Source organism: Rhinolophus sinicus, linkage group LG05, assembly GCF_036562045.2.
Source record: "Rhinolophus sinicus isolate RSC01 linkage group LG05, ASM3656204v1, whole genome shotgun sequence".
In the NCBI taxonomy this organism is placed as follows: domain Eukaryota; kingdom Metazoa; phylum Chordata; class Mammalia; order Chiroptera; family Rhinolophidae; genus Rhinolophus; species Rhinolophus sinicus.
Window position 1 is genome coordinate 153,006,228 of NC_133755.1, and position 24,163 is coordinate 153,030,390.

Genomic DNA, 24,163 nt, shown 5'->3' on the forward strand with positions numbered 1-24,163 from the left:
CGCAATTTTTGAAACTTGTGGGAAGTAGTAACCATTCTGTCCCCAAGTGGGTTAGACCAAGAGTATGTAGCCATATTGCTACTCTATGTCCATGACATTGTCTTAGGAAAGAAGGCAAAACATGGATGCAGAATTGAAGAATTGAAAAGAGTCTATATCCTTCATGACTAAATGAATGAGCCCTAAAGCCTATCTCTACATTTCCAGTTACACAAGTCAGTAAATACCCTTATTTTTATGCTAGTTGGTACTGTCTTTCAAAGGGAAGTGTCAACAATAATCCAAATTCTTCATGATTTTAAACACCAAAATTGGTTTTACAGATTCACCTACGCAAATTGGATAAACCTAGATAAATGGATTGACCTTTACGTTACAGTTAGAGCTCACTGCTATTCATTAAAAATAGATAGAAATAATAATACTTATATTCAGAGCATTTTGTTAATGGCTAATAGCTGACACTATATTTTAAAAATGAAACCAGCAAGAAAGACAAACAAACAAAACTGTGCTTTTAACCTTAGACTTACAATGTAATTTAAACTTACAATGTAATTGGAATTTTACACATTAAAAATAATAGATACAAAGCATAATTAACAACTGGGAATAAAAATTGTCAGTTGCTGCATTCACAGAATTTTATAGATGTTTATTGTGGTTTAGTTGGTTAGAAAAATGTAAGTGGATCTTTGATCCAGACAGGTGGCTAAAAGAAGATGGCGAATGAGGTAGAGAATGAAAATCTGTCACAAAATTTGGACTACAAACTTAATGTTTTTAGTTTAAAGCTTGTAAAAACCACTTCAACCTGTATTTCACATTTTTACACTTCAATTTTCTAGGAACATCGAGCAAAAACGTCTGCTCTTCATCTCATCTCTGTAAAAACTTCTTTGTCAATAAAGATTGGCTTCCACAGGCTGAAGCCGTTATCATTACTCACAATGATCTGGAAGCCATGCTAAAGTCACGACAAAGTAAATTCTATTGCAGTATACTTTATTTTTCTTCCTCTGGCTGTGGGAACACAGATCAATACTCTTCAACACGAGAATTTTGCAGCGAAATTTTCATTTGTAACAAACAGCAACAAAAAGCCTTAAGCATGCCCTGTCACTTTCAGTTTAGGAGAAAATGCACTAATAAACTTTTACCCTTGGGTCATCTTTGACAACAGGCAATACTATGCCAGCTCTTATTAAAGACTATTCATATCACTGCCCCAAAAATTTCCCTTAAAATTACCATCTTTTGTATCCATGCAACAGGATGTCAGTTTTGAAAGTGCCAATGAGAGACAGGATCTGTCACCATAGTTAATTCTCAGCACTATTTCAACACCAGGACAGTTGACCCCCCGAAGGGTGTGTTTTTGTGGTTAGCAATATTTATTTGGTGGTTATCCAGACAAATGTGTTGCTCTGTATTAGTTTTCAAAAAAAAACAGCAAGTAAACCATCACCTGTAAATATTAGATATATAACAAACTAAAATACATTGACAAGAAAAATAAAACTGCCCAAACTATCAAAATATGTTTCTACAATGTTAGTAGGCTCTGGATAGCACACTGAAAGCACTGTCATATTTTAACCTAGCAGTTACAATATAAGACATAAAACAAAATATGTAAAATGGCAGAAGTTTCTTTAAAGAAAATAAAAAATAAAGGGAAAAAAAGCCCAAACTTTCTATGATATTCAGGTTTCTCCCTTTATAAATTTTATTGAACACATTATTTATTCCACAAGTAACACTTCTACAATAGCTACAATGTAGTCTCTCCAGGCGTTTGATAAAATGGTAGAATCTACTTGTCAATTTAGATAAAGAAGAGCGATCTAGTAATGACAAAATACATTTCTTAAAATAAACAATATATGCAAGAAGAAGTTAAATCTATAAAAGAAACTCCTGGATAAAAACTTCAACTTTGCCATCTACAAACTGTTAAATACATCACAGGGCCATTTCCTCAAAAACCAATCACATGTATATATGAAATGCTAAGGTATTCAAAAGCACTCTAGCTACACTATTAAAAGCCACCATCACCCTCAGTGGCTGCATAATGAGTGCACATACAGTACTGTGCAAAGACCCCAAGACACCTTCAGGCTTTTAAAAGGAGGGCCAGGTGAGAGAGATGCTGGAATAGAGCTCATAAAGGTGAGTACACAAGCATGTATGAGCAGAAAATAAACTGTCTTTCTACTTGAATCTTGGAGTCAAATATTATCACATTTTCTTATTATTCATTAATAGGGGCTGTGATTGCATGAACTTAAAGCAGCTGATTTGAGCTGACTCAGGTGACATGAGAGACGTTTCACTGAAAATAGTGTCCTATGAATCTAAAAAGATAAACTTTTTGATTGACGAGCTATAGAATCTGCCAAGACACAAGCATTATAAGAAGCTAATAGCATTATTTAATAAAGTTAATGTGAGATAAATCTGTGCTGGGAACAGTGTGCCCGATATCAGGAGTCAGGAAACACTGGGGTTAAATTCTAGCTCAGTCAATTATTAGATCTCTGGCTCTGGGCAGTTATGAAATAGCATGAATTTCATTTTTTTTTTCCTTCTAAAAGTATTAAAGGTTAAAGTATTAAAATCAAGTAAATCTTAAAATGAAATAGTGCATGTAAAAGACATTTCATGTCAAGCATTATAAAATGAATTAAGTAGAATATGAAGGTATCTCATATTCTCCTTCAACCCTGGGGCTTTGATCCATGCCGTGCTCTCTAATGCAACTTCTTTCTTACCCCTGCCCCTCCACATCCACACCCCTCATCTGGGCAACGATTTCTCAACTTTCAGATCCTATCTCAAAGAACACTTACTCACAAAGGCCTTCCCTGATACCTCTGATAAATCTCAGTCCCGTTTAGATGTTTTTTGTTAGGACCTTCAAACTTCTCCTTGAAGAGACATGATTTATAATTATTTTCATTTGTGTCATTATTGATTGATGCTTGATAGTCTATTGAACAAAGCTGCATTTCCTCTAAAGTTTCACATGACAAACATCTACATTTTAAGGATTCAGCTCAGTTGTCACCTCTCAAAGAGGTCTTCTGGATCTCCTTAACTAAAATATCAATCCCTATCTTTTCATGTGTTTATTTTTCTTCATAATACGACTTGAAACTACATTTTCAGTACCTTTCTATACAATGTGCCTAACATACCCCAGTGCTAAGTTCCATATTGGCAGGGACTTTGAATTTTATATACAATTGCATCTCCATAATCTAAAATGGTATATAGAATAAAACAGGAACTCAGTAAATTTTGAATGTAGATGATATGTATACATTTTGTACTTGTACTTGTTCTATAGTATTCACCTCTGATATGTACTGATATGTCATAATCCCTCAAAATTCCTCTAGTAACCTTAGTATCCAAGAATATTAAGAGGACCTCTTAGCAAGTCTAACTTTCTAAGATTCTATAGGGGGCCAGATTAGTCAGCATCCTACACATGTTTTTGACACTGGTAAAATTTACATTCCTACATGGGGATAGAAACTTTGACCTTGACCTCATTACCACAACGGTTTGAAGAACAAATGTTACATCTATGGAGCTGCTTTAAGAAGAAAATACAAATCTAAAATTAAAATGCAAACTAGATAATGGCAATATGGAACCAAGTGTTTTATATAGCTAACCCTATTAGAGATTTTTAAATGAGATTCCATTTGATGGAAAACACTTGTTGAAAACTTTTGGACATACTACACAACCACAGTCTTAATTTTACTTTAAAACATTATCAGAACTTCTGTAATACTATAATTTTATAGTGACTTGAGATAAAGACAACTAGGTTTAAAAAAATCAATCCATATATTTACAAGGTTGTTGTTTTTTCTAATAAAGCCATGCAATTTTACTTTACCTCTCACAATAAGTTGAGCAAAATTGGACACACCAGAACCTCGTTCTGACTGAGTTACGCAGCGATACAAATCCTGGTCAGTTTTTGTCACTTCTTGCAATCTAAAGGAAGCAGCAAATCTTCTGTGATTGATGTTCTTAGTCTGGGCTACTGGTATGTCTTCTCCATTTCGTCTCTGAAAACAGAAACCAATGTTTAAAAAACGGGTTCGTAATTTTTCCATAAATCTAAAGCATCTTAGCAACCAATATCTGTGATAAATTATTCCTGTTGTTAAATTAGCAGGAAAATGTCTATGCAGCCCCCAAAATATTTACTATTGTCATCAAATCAGGAACAGTACATAGGTAAATACTAGTATCCTTTCAGGGGTATAGTGCTGATATGATGGCAGTAATCTCAGTTTTCCATAAAATTACTATTAGCTCAGAGCATAGTAATGAACAGAATATTTAATTGCTTCATAGCAAGTGATTTACTGCCTCCTTTCTCCCAGAGAATATATCGGTATGAGCTTCTTTTAGCCCTTAGACTAGATTGCATATGCTGTAATAGGTTTATCCCCAATAGGAGATCGAGATCATGTCATGTCTGATGCATTTCAGTATTCTAAATGTGTAGCATGTGACCAACTCAGAATGAAAATAAAATACCGATGAATAATTTAGAATCAACCCAAAACCTGTCCTCTTTGCAATATTCTATCTCTTTGCCATTAATGACAGCCAAGTTATACCACTTAAAAGAAGTAATCAAAAGAACCTACATGTTCAAAGCATATCTGTCCATTTTCTAATTGAAATATTAGAAAACATCTTTATGAAATCAGGGTGCCTCACACAAAACCAATAAGCATAAACTATAAAGCAAATAGTGAAACAATTCAACTACAATAAAATTTATTACGTCTACGTTGAATGACATCATAAAGTGAAAAACACCACTAACTGTGATATATTTCATGGAAATAACCATCAAAAGGTAAACAGCCAGGTTATATAAAGGTTTACAGTTCAATAAGAAAAAGACAAAGAACTCTATCGAAAAATAAACAGGCTATGAAAAGAAAAAAAAATGTATATATTTAATAACTATGAAAAGAAAAACCTTAACCTAAATTTTAAAATACCTTTATGTCAAAGCTAGCACAAAGAACAAAGAAAAGTCACACTATGAGAAATAATTAATGATGATCCTCAACCTCATTTCATGTTGGTGAAACGCTACGTATCCCTGGTATCCTTTCATACCACCTAAAATATAATTTTATGCTACTAGACATGGGAAACGAATCCCCCAAAATTACTAGTGTAAGTGTAAACTGTTAGTAATTTTAGAAAATAATTTCTTACTATCTAGTAAATGTGAAGATGCATAAACTTTGGGATCCAACAATTCCACTTCTGTGCTTCTACATTAGAATCACTCTTGCATTCTTGTATGTGATTAATGAGATATTTACAAGAATGCTTAACTCACAGGAGTTTGTAATAGAGGAATATGGGAAAGATCCATATATTCCTGAGAAGTGGATGCATAAACTGAAATTTATCCATTTAAAAAAATATAAGGTAGTAGTTAAACAAAGCAAATTAAGACCAGTAGTGTTTTGGTTAAAAATTTTGAACAGCTAGTTAAAAATATAAAGGTGTGATTTTTACCATTTTTCAGGGTCTTTGGTGTAAACATTGCTACTAAGGCCTCTTTCCAATTACCAACGTATTATTATTTGGCTCTTAAAATTCCTGAAAAATTAATACTGGCAATCATAAGCTGACTCCAGCGTTCCACTGACTTGAAATACATATACTCATGTTTAAATTAAAAGAAAAAAAAAAATCCTTAACAAAAATTGAGACATAAACAAAAATGCAAAACCTTAACTCCTATTAAGTTAGAGTAGTGAGTACATTAGTGGTCATTTATTGTTTTCTATAACTTTTTTTATCTTTGAAATACTTTGTATTTTTCCAATGAGTAAATAATAGAGACCACTTTATTACTTTAATAATTTTTAAACCCTAAAATCACCCTTCTCCTTATCTGAAATGATACATATATACATACTATGTAACATATACATTAATGTGTATGCAAACACATACCTATGTAAGAACACAAAGTCCCAATTATAATTTTACAATTTTTCATTCCTTCTGTATTCTATTAATTACCTTACCCACCCATTCCATGGTTTTTGCATCAAGATCCCTGATCACTCCCCTGGATAATAATGAAGAGAAAAAGCAACTTATATTCAAAAGCCCTGAAATATCAACCCATAAAATCAAGTCTAAATTATTTTTCCCTATAAGCCACATTAGCAAAAAATAATTACACAAGCAAATCTCAGGTTGCATTTTTTTTTTCAATTATCACATGGTTTGATACAATATTTGTAACTGGCAGGTAGACTCCTTACACCTATACACACTCTCTCCTCATATTCTTAATTTATCCTGTCAGTTTGTTCTCAACCTTCTGTCACCTTTCTCCCTGCCTTTTGTATTTCTCAGTTTGTCTGCAAAACGAGCCAATTCCTGCTGCCCGCCCTGCCTTCTGAGTTATCTTGTGAATGCACACATACACACTCACGTCTTTGAACACCATGCCTTTCAAACATATCTTTTCTTGTGAAGAGGTTCTAAGTACTCTTAATGTTTCCCTACCAATGATCATTATGACTTCTTTCCATCCTAATATGCATTCACCTCACAATACCATGTTCCTACAAACTTTTCTCAAAGGAAAACACATTTCCTTCTACAATCTTCCCTCCTTTCAGGAAAGGACCACACTATTCTGGTTCCTCACTTGCAAACCACCCTTCCACTAACCCACTCAAAGCCTCTTAGCTTCTGGAATTCCCAGCACGCCCAAATACCATTCCCATCACAGTTACCTGCCAGAACAAATTATCCTCTTCACCACATATTCCTGTAAAGATTCTTAGTATTCCCAAACTTACCACGGCCACAAGGCTTTATAACACCCCTTCTTTATACCTTATATCTTACAACATCCGAGTTCCTGTGCTATGATACTTTGCTCTTGAATCACAACTGCTCTTGTGAATCTATCTCCCCTTCCTTAAATCCTCTACATTATCAGTGAGACACCACTTTCTGACCCTTTACTTTATAACCAGCCATTTCAAAGAGGTTTTCACTAACCTGAAATACTTATAGATTCTTTTAACTATCCACTATTTATGCATTGCCACTATAGGATTTGAACCACTTCTTTGCAATTATTCCAAGACTACAAAGGCAATGGAAGTAAAAGCTAAAATAAATGAATGGGACTATATGAAACTTAAAAGCTTCTGCACAGCAAAAGAAACCATTGACAAAATAAAGAGGCCACCAACTGAATGGGAGAAGATTTTTGCAAACAGTGCCTCCGATAAGGGGCTAGTATCCAGAATATACAAGGAACTCATGCAACTCAACAACAAAAAAACAAACAACCCAATTGAAAAATGGGCAGAGGACTTGAAGAGATATTTCTCCAAAGAGGACATACAAATGGCAAATAGACATATGAAAAAATGCTCAACAACACTAATCATCAGAGAAATGCAAATCAAAACCACAATGAGATATCACCTCACCCCAGTCAGAATGGCGATCATCAACAAGACAAATAGTAACAAATGTTGGAGAGGCTGTGGAGAAAAAGGAACCCTCATACACTGTTGGTGGGAATGCAGACTGGTGCAGCCGTTATGGAAGGCGGTGTGGAAGTTCCTCAAAAAATTACGAATAGAATTGCCATATGACCCAGCAATCCCTCTCCTGGGTATCTACCCAAAAAATCTGAAAACATTTAGAGATAAAGACACGTGTGCTCCAATGTTCATTGCAGCTTTGTTTACAGTGGCCAAGACATGGAAACAACCAAAATGTCCTTCGATAGATGAATGGATGAAGAAGTTGTGGTATATATACACAATGGAATACTATTCGGCGGTAAGAAAAGATGATATAGGAACATTTGTGACAACATGGATGGATCTTGAGAGTGTAACGCTGAGCGAAATAAGTCAGACAGAAAAAGCAGAGAACCATGTGATTTCACTGATATGTGGTATATAAACCAAAAGCAACAAAAGAACAAGACAAACAAATGAGAAACAGAAACTCATAGACACAGACAATGGTTTGGTGGTTGCCAGAGGGTAAGGGGGGGTGGGGGGTGGGAGATGAGGGTAAGGGGGATCGAATATATGGTGATGGAAGGAGAACTGACTCTGGGTGATGAACACCCAATGGGATTTATAGATGATGTAATACAGAATTGTACACCTGAAATCTATGTAATTTTACTAACAATTGTCTCCTCAATAAATTTAATAAAAAAACAAACAAACAAAAAAAAAACAACAACAAAAAAAAAGATGATCATAAAAAATATAATGACCTGGCTTTTTTGTCTTGAATGTTGTCTATAACATATTTCATGTGTCCTTTTAACTCTGTGTATTAAAATCAGCCATGGTAGGGTTTCAAGTCTTGAATATGTATTTATTCTTCCATATCATCATATTATCTTTATTTAGTGGGTGCTTAAGTTCTTTGTTAAAATGAATTAAATTGACTGAACTTCTTAGAAACAGGAATCATATGACTCCTCCTTAGTATTTTATAAATCATTGTAACAAAATACATAATAGTCATTAATTAAAATTAATAATAAAGGGAAATTTTAAATATAGAATTTCAAAGACATCTAGATATCATTTATGCCAAGCTATTTCTGAACTGTACCACAAGTCACAGATATTGACGGGCCTGCTGAAGGTGATTCCCTCAGGAGATCACAAAGTTGATTACATTATTTTTACATTTGTGTGCATTAATATACTAACATAAAAACAACATATATATGCTTTTATGGGATATATATTATTTACGTAATTAATGAGTAAGTAGACTTAGGTTCTATTTATCTCTTGAAATATAACAATAAATATTATTTTGGAGACATATAGATTTATCTTCAATAATCATTTAATAAGCATGACTATGTACCTGATGTTATGTTAGCTATTATTTTGGTTCCCTCATTGCTCTCTCATACAAACCAACTGTGACAGTCATTTCCATTTAAGGATGATAAAATCAGGATTCAGAAAGATTAGAAATTTGATACATCGTCTGTTAGCAGTACCATTAAAACTCAACGAGGTTTGATCACACAAAATCCAGCAATATTTCTCCTAAATTGAACCAAAGCATTTGTCTTTCATTTATTTCATGGGTCCAGTCCAACAAATTGATTATCTTTTTTTAAGACCTGATCAATTCATTTGACCAATGAGAAAATATAATCTAACATACTAGACACTGCTTTATTTACTCAGCTTCCAGTAATGTATTACAGATAAATATGACAATTGATGACATGTACATTTCAGAAGTCAAAAATAGTAACTTTTTCTTTTACTGTCCAAAATAATAGGTCTTTGCCTTACTACAAGCTATCATTTTAGTAGAGTAGTCCGAGCTATGAAGAAGGACATAAGAAGCAATGGTAAATGTCTCTTATGCAACAATGTCTGCATATAATTTTCTGCCTTTATTTATTATTCAGTTTCAGGCTCTTTATCCTGCTTTGAGATTTTTACATGATTTTTCCATTACCAATATTCCAGGCTCTGAGAAATGAATCACAAAATTATATGATCCAAGGATTATAACCTAGCACTTTGTTTTTGTCTTTCTCATCACCCTTCCACAGATTCTTGTCATGCTTTCTTATTTATTTTGTCTCCAGTATACATTGCTGAGACTTGTCACTTACCAAATAAGCCTGGTAAGTCTTCGGAATCCCCGAGTTATCACCCCTCTGCTGTTAAACTAAGTAAGTTTCAATATAGAGAATGCATGCAGTATTTATTTGACAAGATCAATTCCTGGCATAAAGTAGTATAGTGGTAATATTGGTTAATCCCCAACATCTATAATAACAAGGTTATTAACCAAATCCCTTGCTAATCAAAGTATGGTCTACAGACCAGTAACATCAGGTTCACTTGTCAGATTATTACAAATGCAAAATCTTGTGATCAGTCTGGACTGACTAAATCAAAATTTTCATTTTAAGAGAGTCCTAGGTTATGCATCAAAATATTACAGCTTGAAACACACTGTTTGAAAACAATCATGGGGGTCTTATTCCAAGTAACGGTGATGGATCTAAAATGGGGTATACCCTGATTCTGGCCAATGAGATATGATACAAATAGGCAAATAATTTCCAGAAAAGTTTTCTCCCTTCTAGAGAAGACACAGTGGGTACCCCCTCTCCTTTTGTTTCTCAATGTCTTGTCTAAAATGCTGAGGATGGTACATCAAGGAGAAAAACGGAATCAGGTTGTTGATTTCCTGATTGAGCATCTAAAATGATGTCAGCAATTCCTAGAGCACCCTTCTTTCTGGACTTCCTGTTAGGTGATATAACACCTTTAGTTATCTATTACTTTCAGCTTGAAATCCTAAAAGTTAACATGGTACAGTTAAAATATGGTACAGTTTATTTCAGCTTTTCTTTTCAAAGCTTGAAGAAGGAAATTAATCCAATTTAGTTTTAAATTAAGTAATGTAGCACTTAGAACACTTGCAGAGATTACTTCACTCTATTGACTTGAAGAAACAATTAAATTACACTTATTGTTTTATTTATTTTTTCACTGGTTTTCCTGGGCACATAATTGTGTGTATATATATATATATATATATATATATATATATATATATATATATATCCTTATTTTCCTAGAGTTGGAGAGACTATTTTCCTGTGTTTGGTACTTAGGTTCCTATTTAATAGCATTAAGAGGACAGCACATGATTTGTCAGTACTTGCCCTTTTCTCCAAAACTAATCCCAAAGTAAATCTGCACACTATAATTAACTGAGATTGAAGTGAATCATATAGTACAGTCAAATTAATTCCAAACATGAGAGTTCCTTACCAAGGCTTATATTCCATACGATTTTTTTTTCTTTCTCATAGGGATGACACAGCAATCATCATCATCATTACAGAAAATTTAAATTGAAGTATTTTAGAAATGTGAAAATGTATCATGGAAATCTTAAATGTTTAGAAATCCAGAAATTTCTAAAATTAAAATCATTGTTATTTTGAGAAAAGCTTTCATTTATTTATCTACTAGAAATTATACTTATTTCAACAGATTAAGCACTTAATAAGAAAATAGTGTTCTAGGAAACATTACACTAAATTGATAACACTAAGTTGACCAAGTATATACTATTAATACTTGGCAATGAAAGGATCAAACAAGGTGAATAATAACTAACACATAAAAAAGAGACAGGTAGCAAATAATATAACTGTAAACTGAAACAAGACAAAAATGTGCGGGGACAGCAAATTACTAGAATTGGGATCATAAGTGTAACAAACAGCAAAGTCAGCTATTAAATAAGAAAAGGAGTTTTAACCTAAGAAGCACAGGTATCTTTGCAGTATTGAGAGAAGGTGACTGTTAGGAGGAGCCGCAGCAGAGAGCATGATTAGGTAGACTGAACCATGCCTGGGGGGAATGATACCTAGGATCCAGTCCTGAATTGATATTTATTACATTCACAATTTCTCATTATGGTAGTCCCCCATTATCAGTGCTAGATATGTTGCAAGACCACTGATAGAAGCCTGAAAACGCAGATAGTACCAAACCCAAAGATACTATGTTCTTTCTTATACATACATACATACCTATGATAATGTTTAATTTATAAATTAGGTATAATAAGAGATTAACAACAATAACTAATACTAACACAGAACAATTATAACAATATTCTGTAATAAAAATTATGTGGATGTGAGTGAGCTCTTTCTCTCACTCCAGTAATTTTTGTATTTTTTTAGTCCAATCCTATTCTTGAATCTGTGTAACCATCCCTTACTTGAAGTAAAAGGCCTGGTGTCACTCATTTCAGGGGATCCTTTGCTGAAATCTTTGTGCAGGATCAATGCTTTCTGTCACAATGTGTTGCCATCACTAGGAACATATTTTATGCTCATGTCTTTCACCCACAAATTTAATGCCTTTCCATCTTAACTAAGCACTTATCACGCACCGTGTCCATAACTTTTGCAGTTTGAGGTGAGACAGCAAAACTAGCACAAATTTATTTTTCCTTCACAATTTCACGGATAGAAGTTTCATTCTTGGCATACATCATAGCAATCTCAGCGTACAATTATTTTTCTTTCCTTTTCAAGTCCAAAACTTTCACCTTTACACTTGGAAGAACTTTAAGTTTTCTCTTAGGCATATCCGAATTGCCAGCATCACTACTCTCGTACTTTAGGCCATTACTAATATAAGGGTGACTTGAACACAAGTACTGTGGTACCATGACAGTCAGTCTGATCATCCAGAAGGCTACTAAGTGACTAATGGGTGTGTAGCATATACAGCGTGGATACACTAGACAAAGCGATGATGCACGTCCTGGGCAGGATGGAGCAGGCTGGCACAAGATTTCATTCCTGTACTCAGAATGGCATGCAATTTAAAACTTATGAATTGTTTATTTCTAGAATTCTCTATTTAATATTTTTGAACCTCAGGTGATTGCATGTAACTCAAACCACAGAAATCAAAACTCTAGATAAGGGAGGACTACTGTACTTCTCAATTCTTTACCTTTTCATCTAAGAGTGGGGATATCAGTGTGTACCTGCTTGCTCAAAAGAGATGTTGACAGTATTAGGTGAGGTATTTGTACAGAAATTCTAACTGCAAATCCTGAAAATAGCAGTAGAATAAAGATAATAATCAAAATAATATTTAAGCACATAATACATATGATAATTGTGATTGTCTTATAATGTGTGAACTTGGTTAGGCAACAGTTCCATTATTCAAACACTAACCTAAATGTCCCTGTGAAGGTATTTTGTAAATGGTATTCATGTCCATTACCAATTGACATTAAGTAAAGGAGTTTATCCTCAAAGGGAATTAGATAATCTGGGTGGACTTGACTCTATCAGTTGAAATGGCTCAAGAGCAGAGTTGAGGCTTCCCTGTAGTAGAGGAAATTTAACCTGTTAATATCAACTTTACTTTGTGCAATTCTAGCTTTCCTTTCACATAGCTTCCTTGCCCTACAGACTCAGACTTGCCTACCCAGCTCCAAAATCACATAAACCAATCCCTTACAAAAATTCTCTTGGAAATATGTGTACTGGTTCTGCTTTTCATGATTGACAGAGATAATTTTGTTACCAGAAATGGTTCTGGAGGAACAGATTTTTAAAGAAGAGTTTTATAATTTTGTCTGGCACTCAGTTTTCTGGAAGTGGTTCTCTAATCTGATTAGATTTAAGGGAACTATTAACTCTTTGCCAGTGTAAAGAAGACACATAGAATGACATCGTAATAGAGACATGCAAACTATCACTAATAGAAATTCCTAATCAAATATCTATAGAACGTAAAGTTCTAGATGACAATATATTTGCTACCTTAGAACATTTTAGACAAACTAAGAAATGTAATGGAATTGGCTTGTTGCTTCAAACTGTGTTGGAGAAAGTGGCGAACGAAAACCATGTAAGTACAACGATAAAACTGTATAATACATAGTAAGAGAGAAGTTGAGTAGATCAAGGAAACCAGTGCAATTAAACCACTACATTTGGGGGATATATTTTTTTCGATTAAAAATAAGGAGAATGAAAAGTTTGAGAGAAAATGACTAAGAACAATGATATACCAAGAAAAAAAGAAAACAGAGATAACAGAAGTCCACACAGAAGGAAGAGAACAGAAAAGCACTAACATTTTAATACTTTTCAGAAAATTAAAAAAAATTAAAAACAATTAAAAAAAAAGTTCTGAAAATACATAATGGAAGAACACAGCACACACCTGAGAATACTAACCCAGAATGACCAATGACCAATGATACATGTTCTTATAAAATTAGAATCTTGAAATAAATAAATTAAAAAAAAAAACTTAGAATACTTGTAAAAGGCAGGTAGATGACTTAAAAGGAAAAGAAAGTTTATTACAAGACTTATTCCCATTAGCTATTATTCCCATTAGCAATTCCTGGGAAATCCACTAGAAAATTAGTGTCAAACAACCAAAATTATTACGAAGACATGACATATGAACTCATGATGAACATTAACATTGTTATACATAGAATAAACACTAAATACGGGCCAAGTGGGAGAGTATAGTTAAGCATTGGCTATATGCTAACAATGAATATGGTACAAGTATTCCAAATAACATGAGATTAAAATATGAGTATTTATGGGATATTCTAATTTTTTCTACCCCTGGATCATTGAGAATCAAGAATATTAATGTGGAAAAAAGAAGATACAATTGACAAATTGTAATAGAGGAAACGTTAAGTGAAAATCTTTAGGCTTGAATTTGAAATATCAATATGAATTCATAGACATCTTATCCTTAAACATATACACATATATTAAATTTATATACTTATGTAAATTTATATAAATGTATTTGTGTGTATATATGTGAGTGAATATAGATATGTGTACACACACTCACACACACACACACACACACACAAATATATTGTACCCCTTAGTATCATGGTCCTGAAATCCAATTTCTCACTAAAACAAACCAGGACACGAAGTGTGGAGGAGATAATGTACAATATGACACCAAAACATCATATAATATCAGATAGGAAGGAAGCTGTCAAAGACTACTGAAGTCCTATCAAAAGGACTCGACTCAACTTGAAGAGGTTACCCCTGGCCAAAGATCGGACACATTGAGTTTTAATAGTAGTAATAACTACAATGAAGTGAAGTCCATTAAATATGTTTAAGTCCATGAGTACATGATATTAAATTAAAAGAAGAATCAGTCACCTCTGGCGGATGATAAGAAACCAATTATTATATCGAAAACTAATAACTAACTAAGGCAAAGATCTGAACATGTATCTTCCCTTCCCTAATGAACTATATCACTGGGTAGCCAAATAATAGATGAGAAGTATCTCCTCATTAACTAACAAATACAAAAGAAACAATAAAATTAGAGTACACAATTTACAACCTCTAGGAATAAATATAGGCAGTAAGCATCAACAGCTACCCAGATCACAAAAAGAAAGATAAGACATTTTGTGCCTGCTGCAATCACACCAACTGCCACCACTAGCACTGGACTCTGAATTTTGCTGCCAATTTGCATGAAATTCAGAAGAACATGATGGACTGAAGAGGACATTTATATGCAAGCAATAAAATGCAGACTCTGAAAAACTACACCTCTAGTGGCCTAGGCTCCTCAACAGATAAAATGAGGAAAAGAAAGGGAGAGAGGACAAACCCACAGATAAAATAAACTTTAAAAGACATATTTTTATAAGCAGACAAGATTAATTACAGTGTCTGTGGACATATATGTAAGTGGGGGAAAAAACGAAAAGCACAAGGGCTAAAAGTCATGATAATGTTACTGCAGGGTAGGAAGATGGGTCAGGGCTGACTAGGACACAGCATTTAGAAGGCACTTCTTGGGGGGCTGGCAAAGTCTCTGTCATCATCTCTGAGGTTGTGTGTATCTTACAAAAATACATTGAGTCATCTTTTATTTATGTGTGGTTTTCTATATCTAGGTTTTATTTTATAATAAAATAATTTTGCATGTTTTACATTATTTATATTAGACGTCTTTTCATAAATAAATAAACTCAGCCTGCTGCCAGAGCCCCCATGTTGTAATACTCATCACAGGAACTCAGTGGCGAGTTGTAAAGTGATTGCCATGACACACCTTGAAGACACAGTAAAAGGGCAGCTCTAGGCACAGCAGGGGAGTGCATTATCCTTGCACAGAAAAATCGGTAAATTGTTATTTATAGATATCAATAAAAAGAAATCCTTGAGCTCCTAGGACTGCCAGGGCTTTGCAGTATGCTCCAGGGGTAGATAAGAAAGACAAAAAATATTCCACACATTATTCATTTATAATCAATTATGTAACCTGTAGACAACAAATTCAAGAGTTTACAAATTATTGAACAGGGGAAAAAATGCAGTATCTTTAAGGCATTACACTCTTTATGGTAGCAATCCTCATAAAGCCAACCGACATGACCTCAGGAACACTTAACGGTCCTAAAAATGGAATGTATCAGCTTTCCGATGCCCGTCGTTACATATAGACATACCAAAAATGCAGAAGGTAAACAAGAAAAACATATAATCTATCAGACTTGGTCAGTGACTTTCAAAACCAACAACATAGTTCTTTTTATGAAGCCATGAAGGGAGAATATAATTCTATGAACTCAAATAAACCAATATCCTGAGGAAAAGCAGGACTGACAAGAGTGATAGCAATTAGCTACCAAATAGAACATGGTCTCAAGTGGAGCAGAATTAATTGTAAATCAACATATACACAGAAAAAAACATCATTACTGCTTAAATGAAGGATAAACAGAGAAAATTAGAATTAAATAGCCGGCTAGTGTTCATCTATCAGTTTCAGTCAAGAGCAGTTTACAAGTCAGGAAAGCACAGCAGACGTGGTTAACACTCCTCGCTGATGTTATTCCTGTTCCGTGAGCCACCAGGTACAGAGCAGCCCAGCTCAAGGCCTTCCCAAAGAGCCTTCCCATAGATGAATTCTCCTACGGGATAACTGGGACACACCCAGAGGTTTAATTGAGCCACAAGCTTCAACACTGTCTTGATAAACTTTTATTAAGGTTAAAAAGAACCAAAAGGAATGGGAACATCACCTCATTTTCACTCCTAGTTAGGATAACTTACATGCAGTAGAAGGTAGGAAGGAAAAAAGGAAACAAATGGGTCTAACAGAGAAATTAGTTCCAAGACAGAAAATGAGACAATAAATGCATTCACTGGCTGTAAAAAAAAATAAACTTTTGAGAAAATTTAGAAAGCTGTCTATTAATTCACTCTCACAACTTCCCAAATGTTGTCAGCTGGTGCCAACCAGACCCAAAACTCTATTGTCTTCCTTCATTTATCCCTCTCCTTCTCTACTCACATGTTTTACGACTCCACCAGCACTGTCCAATCATAGGCCCTCACTCCTTGATGTCTGTACCTCTACTAGTCATGTCTTTTCTTCTTTTGTCTCCATCTCATGCTTGGCCCCATCACTGTCATAAACAATATTTACCTCTACTTACCATTGGGAAACTTCCACTTCAATAAGATAACTCCTCCTGATGTTCCAATTCCACCCACACACACAGAACACTAACCTGCAGTGATAACTATGCCCACTGAATCTTTGCTTATTCAAGTCCTGTATGTCCTTCAAAGCCTCAATCAAATCTTCCTTCAGGATTTCACCAAAAGTTTCAGTCTATGGTACTCTCTGTCAACTCTGAAATCATATAATGTTTAGATTCCACGTGGTCTTTTTTTTTTTCTCAGTTATAGAAGCATCTCTTAGGGCTAAAAGGACACTAAAAAGTATCCGGCCCAATGCAATTATCTTTAGTAAGTGCTTATCCAGACTGTGCGTGAATATTTCCACTAATTGTAATTTTACTACCTCCTGGAATAACTCTTTTTAGCTTTTAACAGCCCTACAAGTACAAAGTTCTTCCTTATAATCAGCTTATATATATCTCACCATATAGCTTCAAAACATTAGTTATTACTGTACTTTAGTCTCTATAGGGAACAAATTAAATACCTCTTGCATATTTCCAATATTCTAAGATTTTAAGAAATGTATCCAGTCTCTCACAATCTCAAGATATATTCATAACATGTTCCTCTAGCCATTCTGACGTCATTTCTTCAACTCTACTAACTGTCCTAGTAATTACATACTGCCTTTGGTTATTCTAATATTTCAGATATGTGTCAATCACTCTTACTGACAATGACCTGAAAACTGACAGACTTCTACCAAGCCCAAACAGTAGAACAGTTTTTATTATATCTTCTTCCTTTCCTTTTGTTTTATGGTACCCAATGAGCTAATCACATACTACATATGTTCAATCAATTTGGCTTTGAAATATTTCTCTTAAAATGTTTTCTATGAATTGCCAACCATCAACTGTACATGTTTCTAGGGCTGGATTAATTTCTTCTAAGAATTTTCCTTCATTATAGTAAATGCAAAATTACCAGATTTGTTCTCAAAAGGAAATAGTATTAGAGATAGCAAAATCTCTTGTGGAAATCAAATATGCTGCAGACATCCTGGCACTTCATATGACAGCATAAGCAGGCATAGGAAGATACTGTAGCAGGGGAGCATCAGAAAGAGCTTTGTGAGCAATGACTAGATAGAATTTGAAATAGTATAGCGATATATTTCAGCAGTTAAAATTTTAATATTTTCAAATTAACTTTTTTTTTTAAATCATGCCTCTAATTTTCACTGTTACATGACAATGTTTACATGTAGTATAGGAACAAAGCTATGACATTTGCCTGGATAGATAAAACACTGTGCAGCCAGAAGTTTCAGACCAACCATTTTCACTGACCGTACGGTAACAACAGTTGCTACTGCAAGAGGTCAGCCTTTCTCTGGTTGTTTTATAGAGCAATTTGTATTTCATTTCACTAATTCTACTCTCCAACTATTACTCTCAATCCATTGCTTAAATTATCCATTGCTTTTATAAGGAATGACATATCCTTTGGCTGAGAAACTAGCCGTAACGCAGTACATTAGTGGTGACAAACCTCACAAAGGGCAAAGCGATGGCTGACTTTCCCGTACTGGCAGGCCCTCTGAGGTGGCACAGGGCCAGCTCCTGCGGCAATTATAGCCAGATTGGTTCAATTGCCACAGTTCTGATGGCAGTCTGTATAGAATTACCAGTCACATATTCAACAGCCTCATTTTAATTCACCAAAACAAATGGTCCCACTAAATCTACCCAAACAATTCCCTACTTTCAATAACTCCACAGTTGACTGTCACTGTCCGATCCAATGATACATGCCCAAGAAGCTCTGTAATGATGGATGGAGTCATTAGCACTTTAGTTTCTACACTGGACCTGAAGCCAAAGCATATGGTCTGACAGATGTTGCAGCAATAGGCTCTATTTGATTTGCCATGTAGGTGTCCACTTATACTGGACCTTCAGGAAAGAATACGAATTTATAAGGTAAAGTCCAACCCCTGTTTTAACTCTTCCACATCACAAAAAGTTATAACATGTTCTAATAACAGAACATTCAGAAGATGCTTTATTTTATTTTTCAGCTTAGACTAAAACTGAAAAGTTACCGTTGAACTTGATCAAATCAGAAAAGAGGGACAGAAGTGCAGGAAATGTTTGTAGACTAATGCCACCTATGGCTTGATTAGTACTGGCAGAAATTTGGATATTTGATAAAATGTTTCATATGCTCTTTTTTCCTCATTCATGGTTTGTTGAGGAAAACTGTATATACAGTGAATTGGACAGATCTAAACATCTGACAAATATGGCTATATACATATATATGGATTAATTTGGTTTAATATATATATATATATATATATATATATATATGTATGTATATATATAAAACCATAGACCCATAGGTCCCCCAATAAAGATGTAAGACATTTACATTATCCCAGAAAGTTTCCCCCTGCCCACTTCTAATCGAGCCCCATCCCCAGAGACAAATACTGTTCAGATTTCTATCACCGTAGATTACTTGTATCTCTTCTAGAACTTAAGAGAAATGGAATCATATAGTGTATACTCTTTTATCTGCCCTCCTTCTGAAAACACAATGTTGCTGATATTTATCCATACATGTATGTATTAGTAATTCATTGCATGTATTAGTAATTCATTCTTTGTTATTCCTGAGTAGCATTCCATCGCTTGAATGAACCACAAATTGTTTCTCCATTCTCCTATTAATGGACATGTGGGATCTTTACAAGTTTTGCTTATTATGAATAAAACTGTTATAAACATTCTAGCTCAAGTCTTTTTGTGAGTACAGTATATGCCTTTACTTCTCATATATATGGAACTGCAATGTCATATGTAATCTGTTGGCTTATATATTCACTTTTTTTTCTGCTTTCACTTAATCTACTGTTCATATTAATAAGAACTGGACTAAAAAGGACATGATTAAAATTTTTACCCTACAAAAATGTATAAACTTATTTTTTCCTGTGAGAAAATGATCTGACAATTCTCAGGAATATAACATGATGTTTTTATTATTTTACTCAGGAATACAATCCATATAAATTATACATTACAATTTAATTGCACATCTTATTTCCTATAACCTATGTATTATCCTAAGCCTTAAGTTATGATTCACAAATTCTCTACCACTGGGGGTTCCCTCGGAACACAAAATGGTTCAGTTCTAAAATTTGAAAAACATCTGTTTGCATATGAAAAAAATTGCAAATAGTAAGTTGAGAAAAAATGTTGTGTTTATATCTAGATATATGCTACTTCATTGAGCTTTATGATAGAAAAGGAGTTTGGAAATTCTCTAAGAGCTACTAAAGACTTTATTCTAAGTCCCTGTCTCACATAAATGAACTTCATAACACACTTTTTAAAACTATGTTCCAGAAAGCCTCATAATTTCACCATATTTCTAGCTTGTTGACTCTCAACAGACATCTAAAAACATTCATTCATGTTTCTTTATGCATCTGTAGTTCACTCAGCATATTCAACGAGATTAATTTGGACTATGTTTTTTGTCATTGTTTTCTAAATGTATAGAAGGAATGACCTACTTCTAAGACTCTATAATTACACAATCTGAGATCTTACAGGAAAGAACACTCCCTGAAGATACATCCAGAACCACTATGATACACTTTATGAATTATCTTACAGTAGCTCAGATAACTCATTCTTTGTTTTTTGTGTTTTTTTGTTGTTTTTTGTGTTTTTTTTTCACTCTGCTTTTTAATTTACCTATTGAAGCACAATATCATATAATGTAAGTGATTTGCACACATAAAAAGTTCATCATCATTTTCCATTCCACCTGATCATGGCAGGTATAATGGCTTCTCCACTATTTTCTTACTTCTTTGATAGGATGCAGTGACCTTTCATTGAGTTGCTTCGAGAACATTCATTCTCACTACTATCAGCAGATATTTTAAGTAATTGTTCTCACAGTGATACTTAATTTAATGGACAATTTTTCCCATATAAAACTAATAACATAAAAATTCTATATTATTGTACCAAACAAAAAAGGTAATCAAGTTAATGTTTCAGGTCATCAAAAATACTATAAAGACCTAGTTTAGCATCCTTAGCTGGAAGGGATTTTAGTCTCTATCCAACATCTCCTTTTATAGATAAGGAAATTGACGCTCAGAACAATTCAATGAATTCTCTAAGCCCACAGAATTAACTGGGTTATCTGAGTTAAAGGTTAGAATTCAAGTTTGAATTAAGAACTAGACCTCCTGGTTTATAGGAAGTTGTTTTACACCCAAAAAAATGACTTGACATCTGTTTGTATGGGATGGCTTGGAACCCATTGTATGGAATCATGGAACCAAGATTCTTCCTACATGACTATGTTTCCACTACTTTTAGCAAAGGATGGACAGTTTTTTTAAGTCACTGGTCACTTTCTGATTGTCTCATTTTATACATGTATAATAACTAGTCTTACTCATTTGAAAACATCCCTAAACTAAGTAATTGATTTTTTTTTTTTCAATATTTGCAAAACATGGAGAAGAATACTTAAGAGAATAAGTCAAGGTAACTTAACTAGTATTATTGAAAAATGTAGAAAAGCTTTTTCATCAATAAGGTGAATATGCAAACTGCTGAGGACTTCAGCGACCTCAATGTCAAAATGAAGAGAAATATGCACATATACCTTGACAAATGTAAACATAAGGAAGAGAAGAAATAAAGAAATCAGAAGAGAAGTATCACAGAATATTTTTCTCTCTCATCTTTGTTTCAAAATGGCAGAAGGAGATTTTTAAGAAACTATAATGAAATGAGTCAATCTACAAAGTAAGAAACAGAAAGGAACAGTATTTTGACTGCAACCCACTCAGACCAGCAGGCCCAAAAAGCCTTTGTTGCCAGAGGGCAGCTGGTGTCTGAGTGTACAAAACCCTTTTTATTTCGAGTCACATTAAATCCTGGGGCATAAAACCAGGGGCAGACAGCAGAGCTTCTAGTTCCACAAGGCAAGACTATCTGGATCATAACTAAATGCAAATGCCAACTGATCTTCCTACCTAAATGAAAAATAATTAGAAAATACGTCTGAAAGTATTTTTAAAACTATTATTTAGGCTGAGAGAGAGAGAAGTACGAGAGATTCTGACTTGATGTGTAGCTGATAAAAGAAGGTACAAATTATACAACTTGCTCTCCAGGAAGAATTCTCTTATATTTTAATATCTGTAGGGGAAATTAGCATAATCAGAAAAAAATAAAGGGGCTTCATTTCCTTTTCACATATTCAGTATAGTATCCTAATAGCTGCAAATCAAATACATTATAAAAGTACTAGTAATTAGATTTATATGAAGTACATCTGTTATCCAATTGTATCATGAGAATTGGATGATATGACACATTTAAAACATATAATACAATATCAGACATTATATGAGGTATGATTTTAATAATCATTTATTATAATCATGACCCAAACCACCTGCAAACTAATGATTATCCTAAACACTAATTTCACCTCTCTAAAGACACAGTAAAATAAATGTTGATATCTATGTTCAAGAAACTAACATAATCTAACAACCATTTTTCTTTTTGGTCTCTATTGACATTCTCAGGAATTTAAAATTCTAATTAAATCCCTTTCCTCATTCTGATGTAAATGGAACCAAAATAATAAAAAGAGCAAATGTGCTCAGAAAATATTATTACTTACATTTTAGCTTCAAATATTTTGCTCAACAGCCTCATGGCTTTGCTCTTAGCTCCTTCCCATTCCCACCCCCACAACCCTTTCAGCCCACACTGTCCTAGGATCGATAATCTCTGAAAACATAGCACATTTCTGAATCTATTGTTTCCTTGATGATTCTTTTATAGATCTTTAATATACCACTTATCCCCAACATGTATGCTAAATGGCAATTTATTAAATACATATTTATTGAGGAAATTTTATATATATATATATATATATATATATATATATATATACACATACAAGGCACATATCCTGACCTCATATCTGTGATTAACCCTTATACACAAAAATTCTGAAAAAAATTATAATTGGTTCTCTTTCAATTCATATTTCTAGAAATACTCACAAAAGTTTCTTAAAATACTTTTAAAAAATTTATCAGAGCATGACAATTCCTACTTAAGTCCTATGCTCTTGTAAGGTGAGTTTTCGAAATATTAAATGAGGTAATTTTCATTTGATTCCTACATTGAATGGATCTAGAAAAATTGTGTTTCACGGTTTGTACATGAAAGAAAAAATAGGTTTCATTAGCAACTTATAAAATACTTATTAACTATACATTTATTCATATTTCAAAAATAGAAATATCTGAACTGAATCTGCAGCCAATTTAGCCAATTAAATCATATCTATACATACTCCCTACCCCTCCCTCCCTCTATCACCCCCCACGCACACCACAGAAAGAGAGAGAAGAATGAGCTGCATAAACAGCACATTTGTAATTTTCTTAGAATCAGTTGCGCCCTTTAGCTCAGCTGCCAACTTGTGCTCACCTGCAGCCATAACTTGTTATGCACAGCATCTCTCCCTGTAGCGATACACTGAAACGTCGCATTCTGGCCTGCATTGACCTCCACGTCCCCCAGGCGGAGGAAATGAGGAGATTTATCTGTGAAGGCAAGAGAAAAATCATTGCTTTCACACGAAGAAAACATGCCATGCTACTTTTTCCCAATAGAATAAGGTTGTTAATACTTTTTCACCTTTGGCCAAGACTACTGTCCTATGGAATAAAATGGAGTTTTCTTTGCACGGAAAGGCACCATTTCCTTTCTCACTCTCACAGTTCTTTTTCTCAGTAGCTCTATTACTTATTGCTCCATAATTGCTGGAGCACTGTTCTATACAGAGTGAGCACTCAACAATTATGCTGAAGAACTGCCATAGCAAGGTACATATGGGTAATAATAAAACAGTTACAAGTCAAAGCAAGCAGAAGAGATCAAATAGGCACAAAACAAAGCATAATGGAAAAATATAATGAAAACA

General features: G+C 33.9%; 1 protein-coding gene across 14 annotated transcripts in view; it reads right to left on the bottom strand.

Moving 5' to 3' along the window:
- Positions 1-24,163, bottom strand: part of PTPRK (protein tyrosine phosphatase receptor type K) — a 505,373-nt gene that overhangs the window by 214,876 nt on the left and 266,334 nt on the right. For all 14 annotated transcript variants that reach the window (XM_019729452.2, XM_074333558.1, XM_019729449.2 and 11 more), the window contains exons 5-6: positions 23,668-23,783; positions 3,920-4,094 (exon numbers count right to left, since the gene is read on the bottom strand). In XM_019729452.2, coding sequence (XP_019585011.1) covers positions 3,920-4,094; positions 23,668-23,783 — 291 coding nt within the window. The remainder of the gene's footprint in view (positions 1-3,919; positions 4,095-23,667; positions 23,784-24,163) is intronic.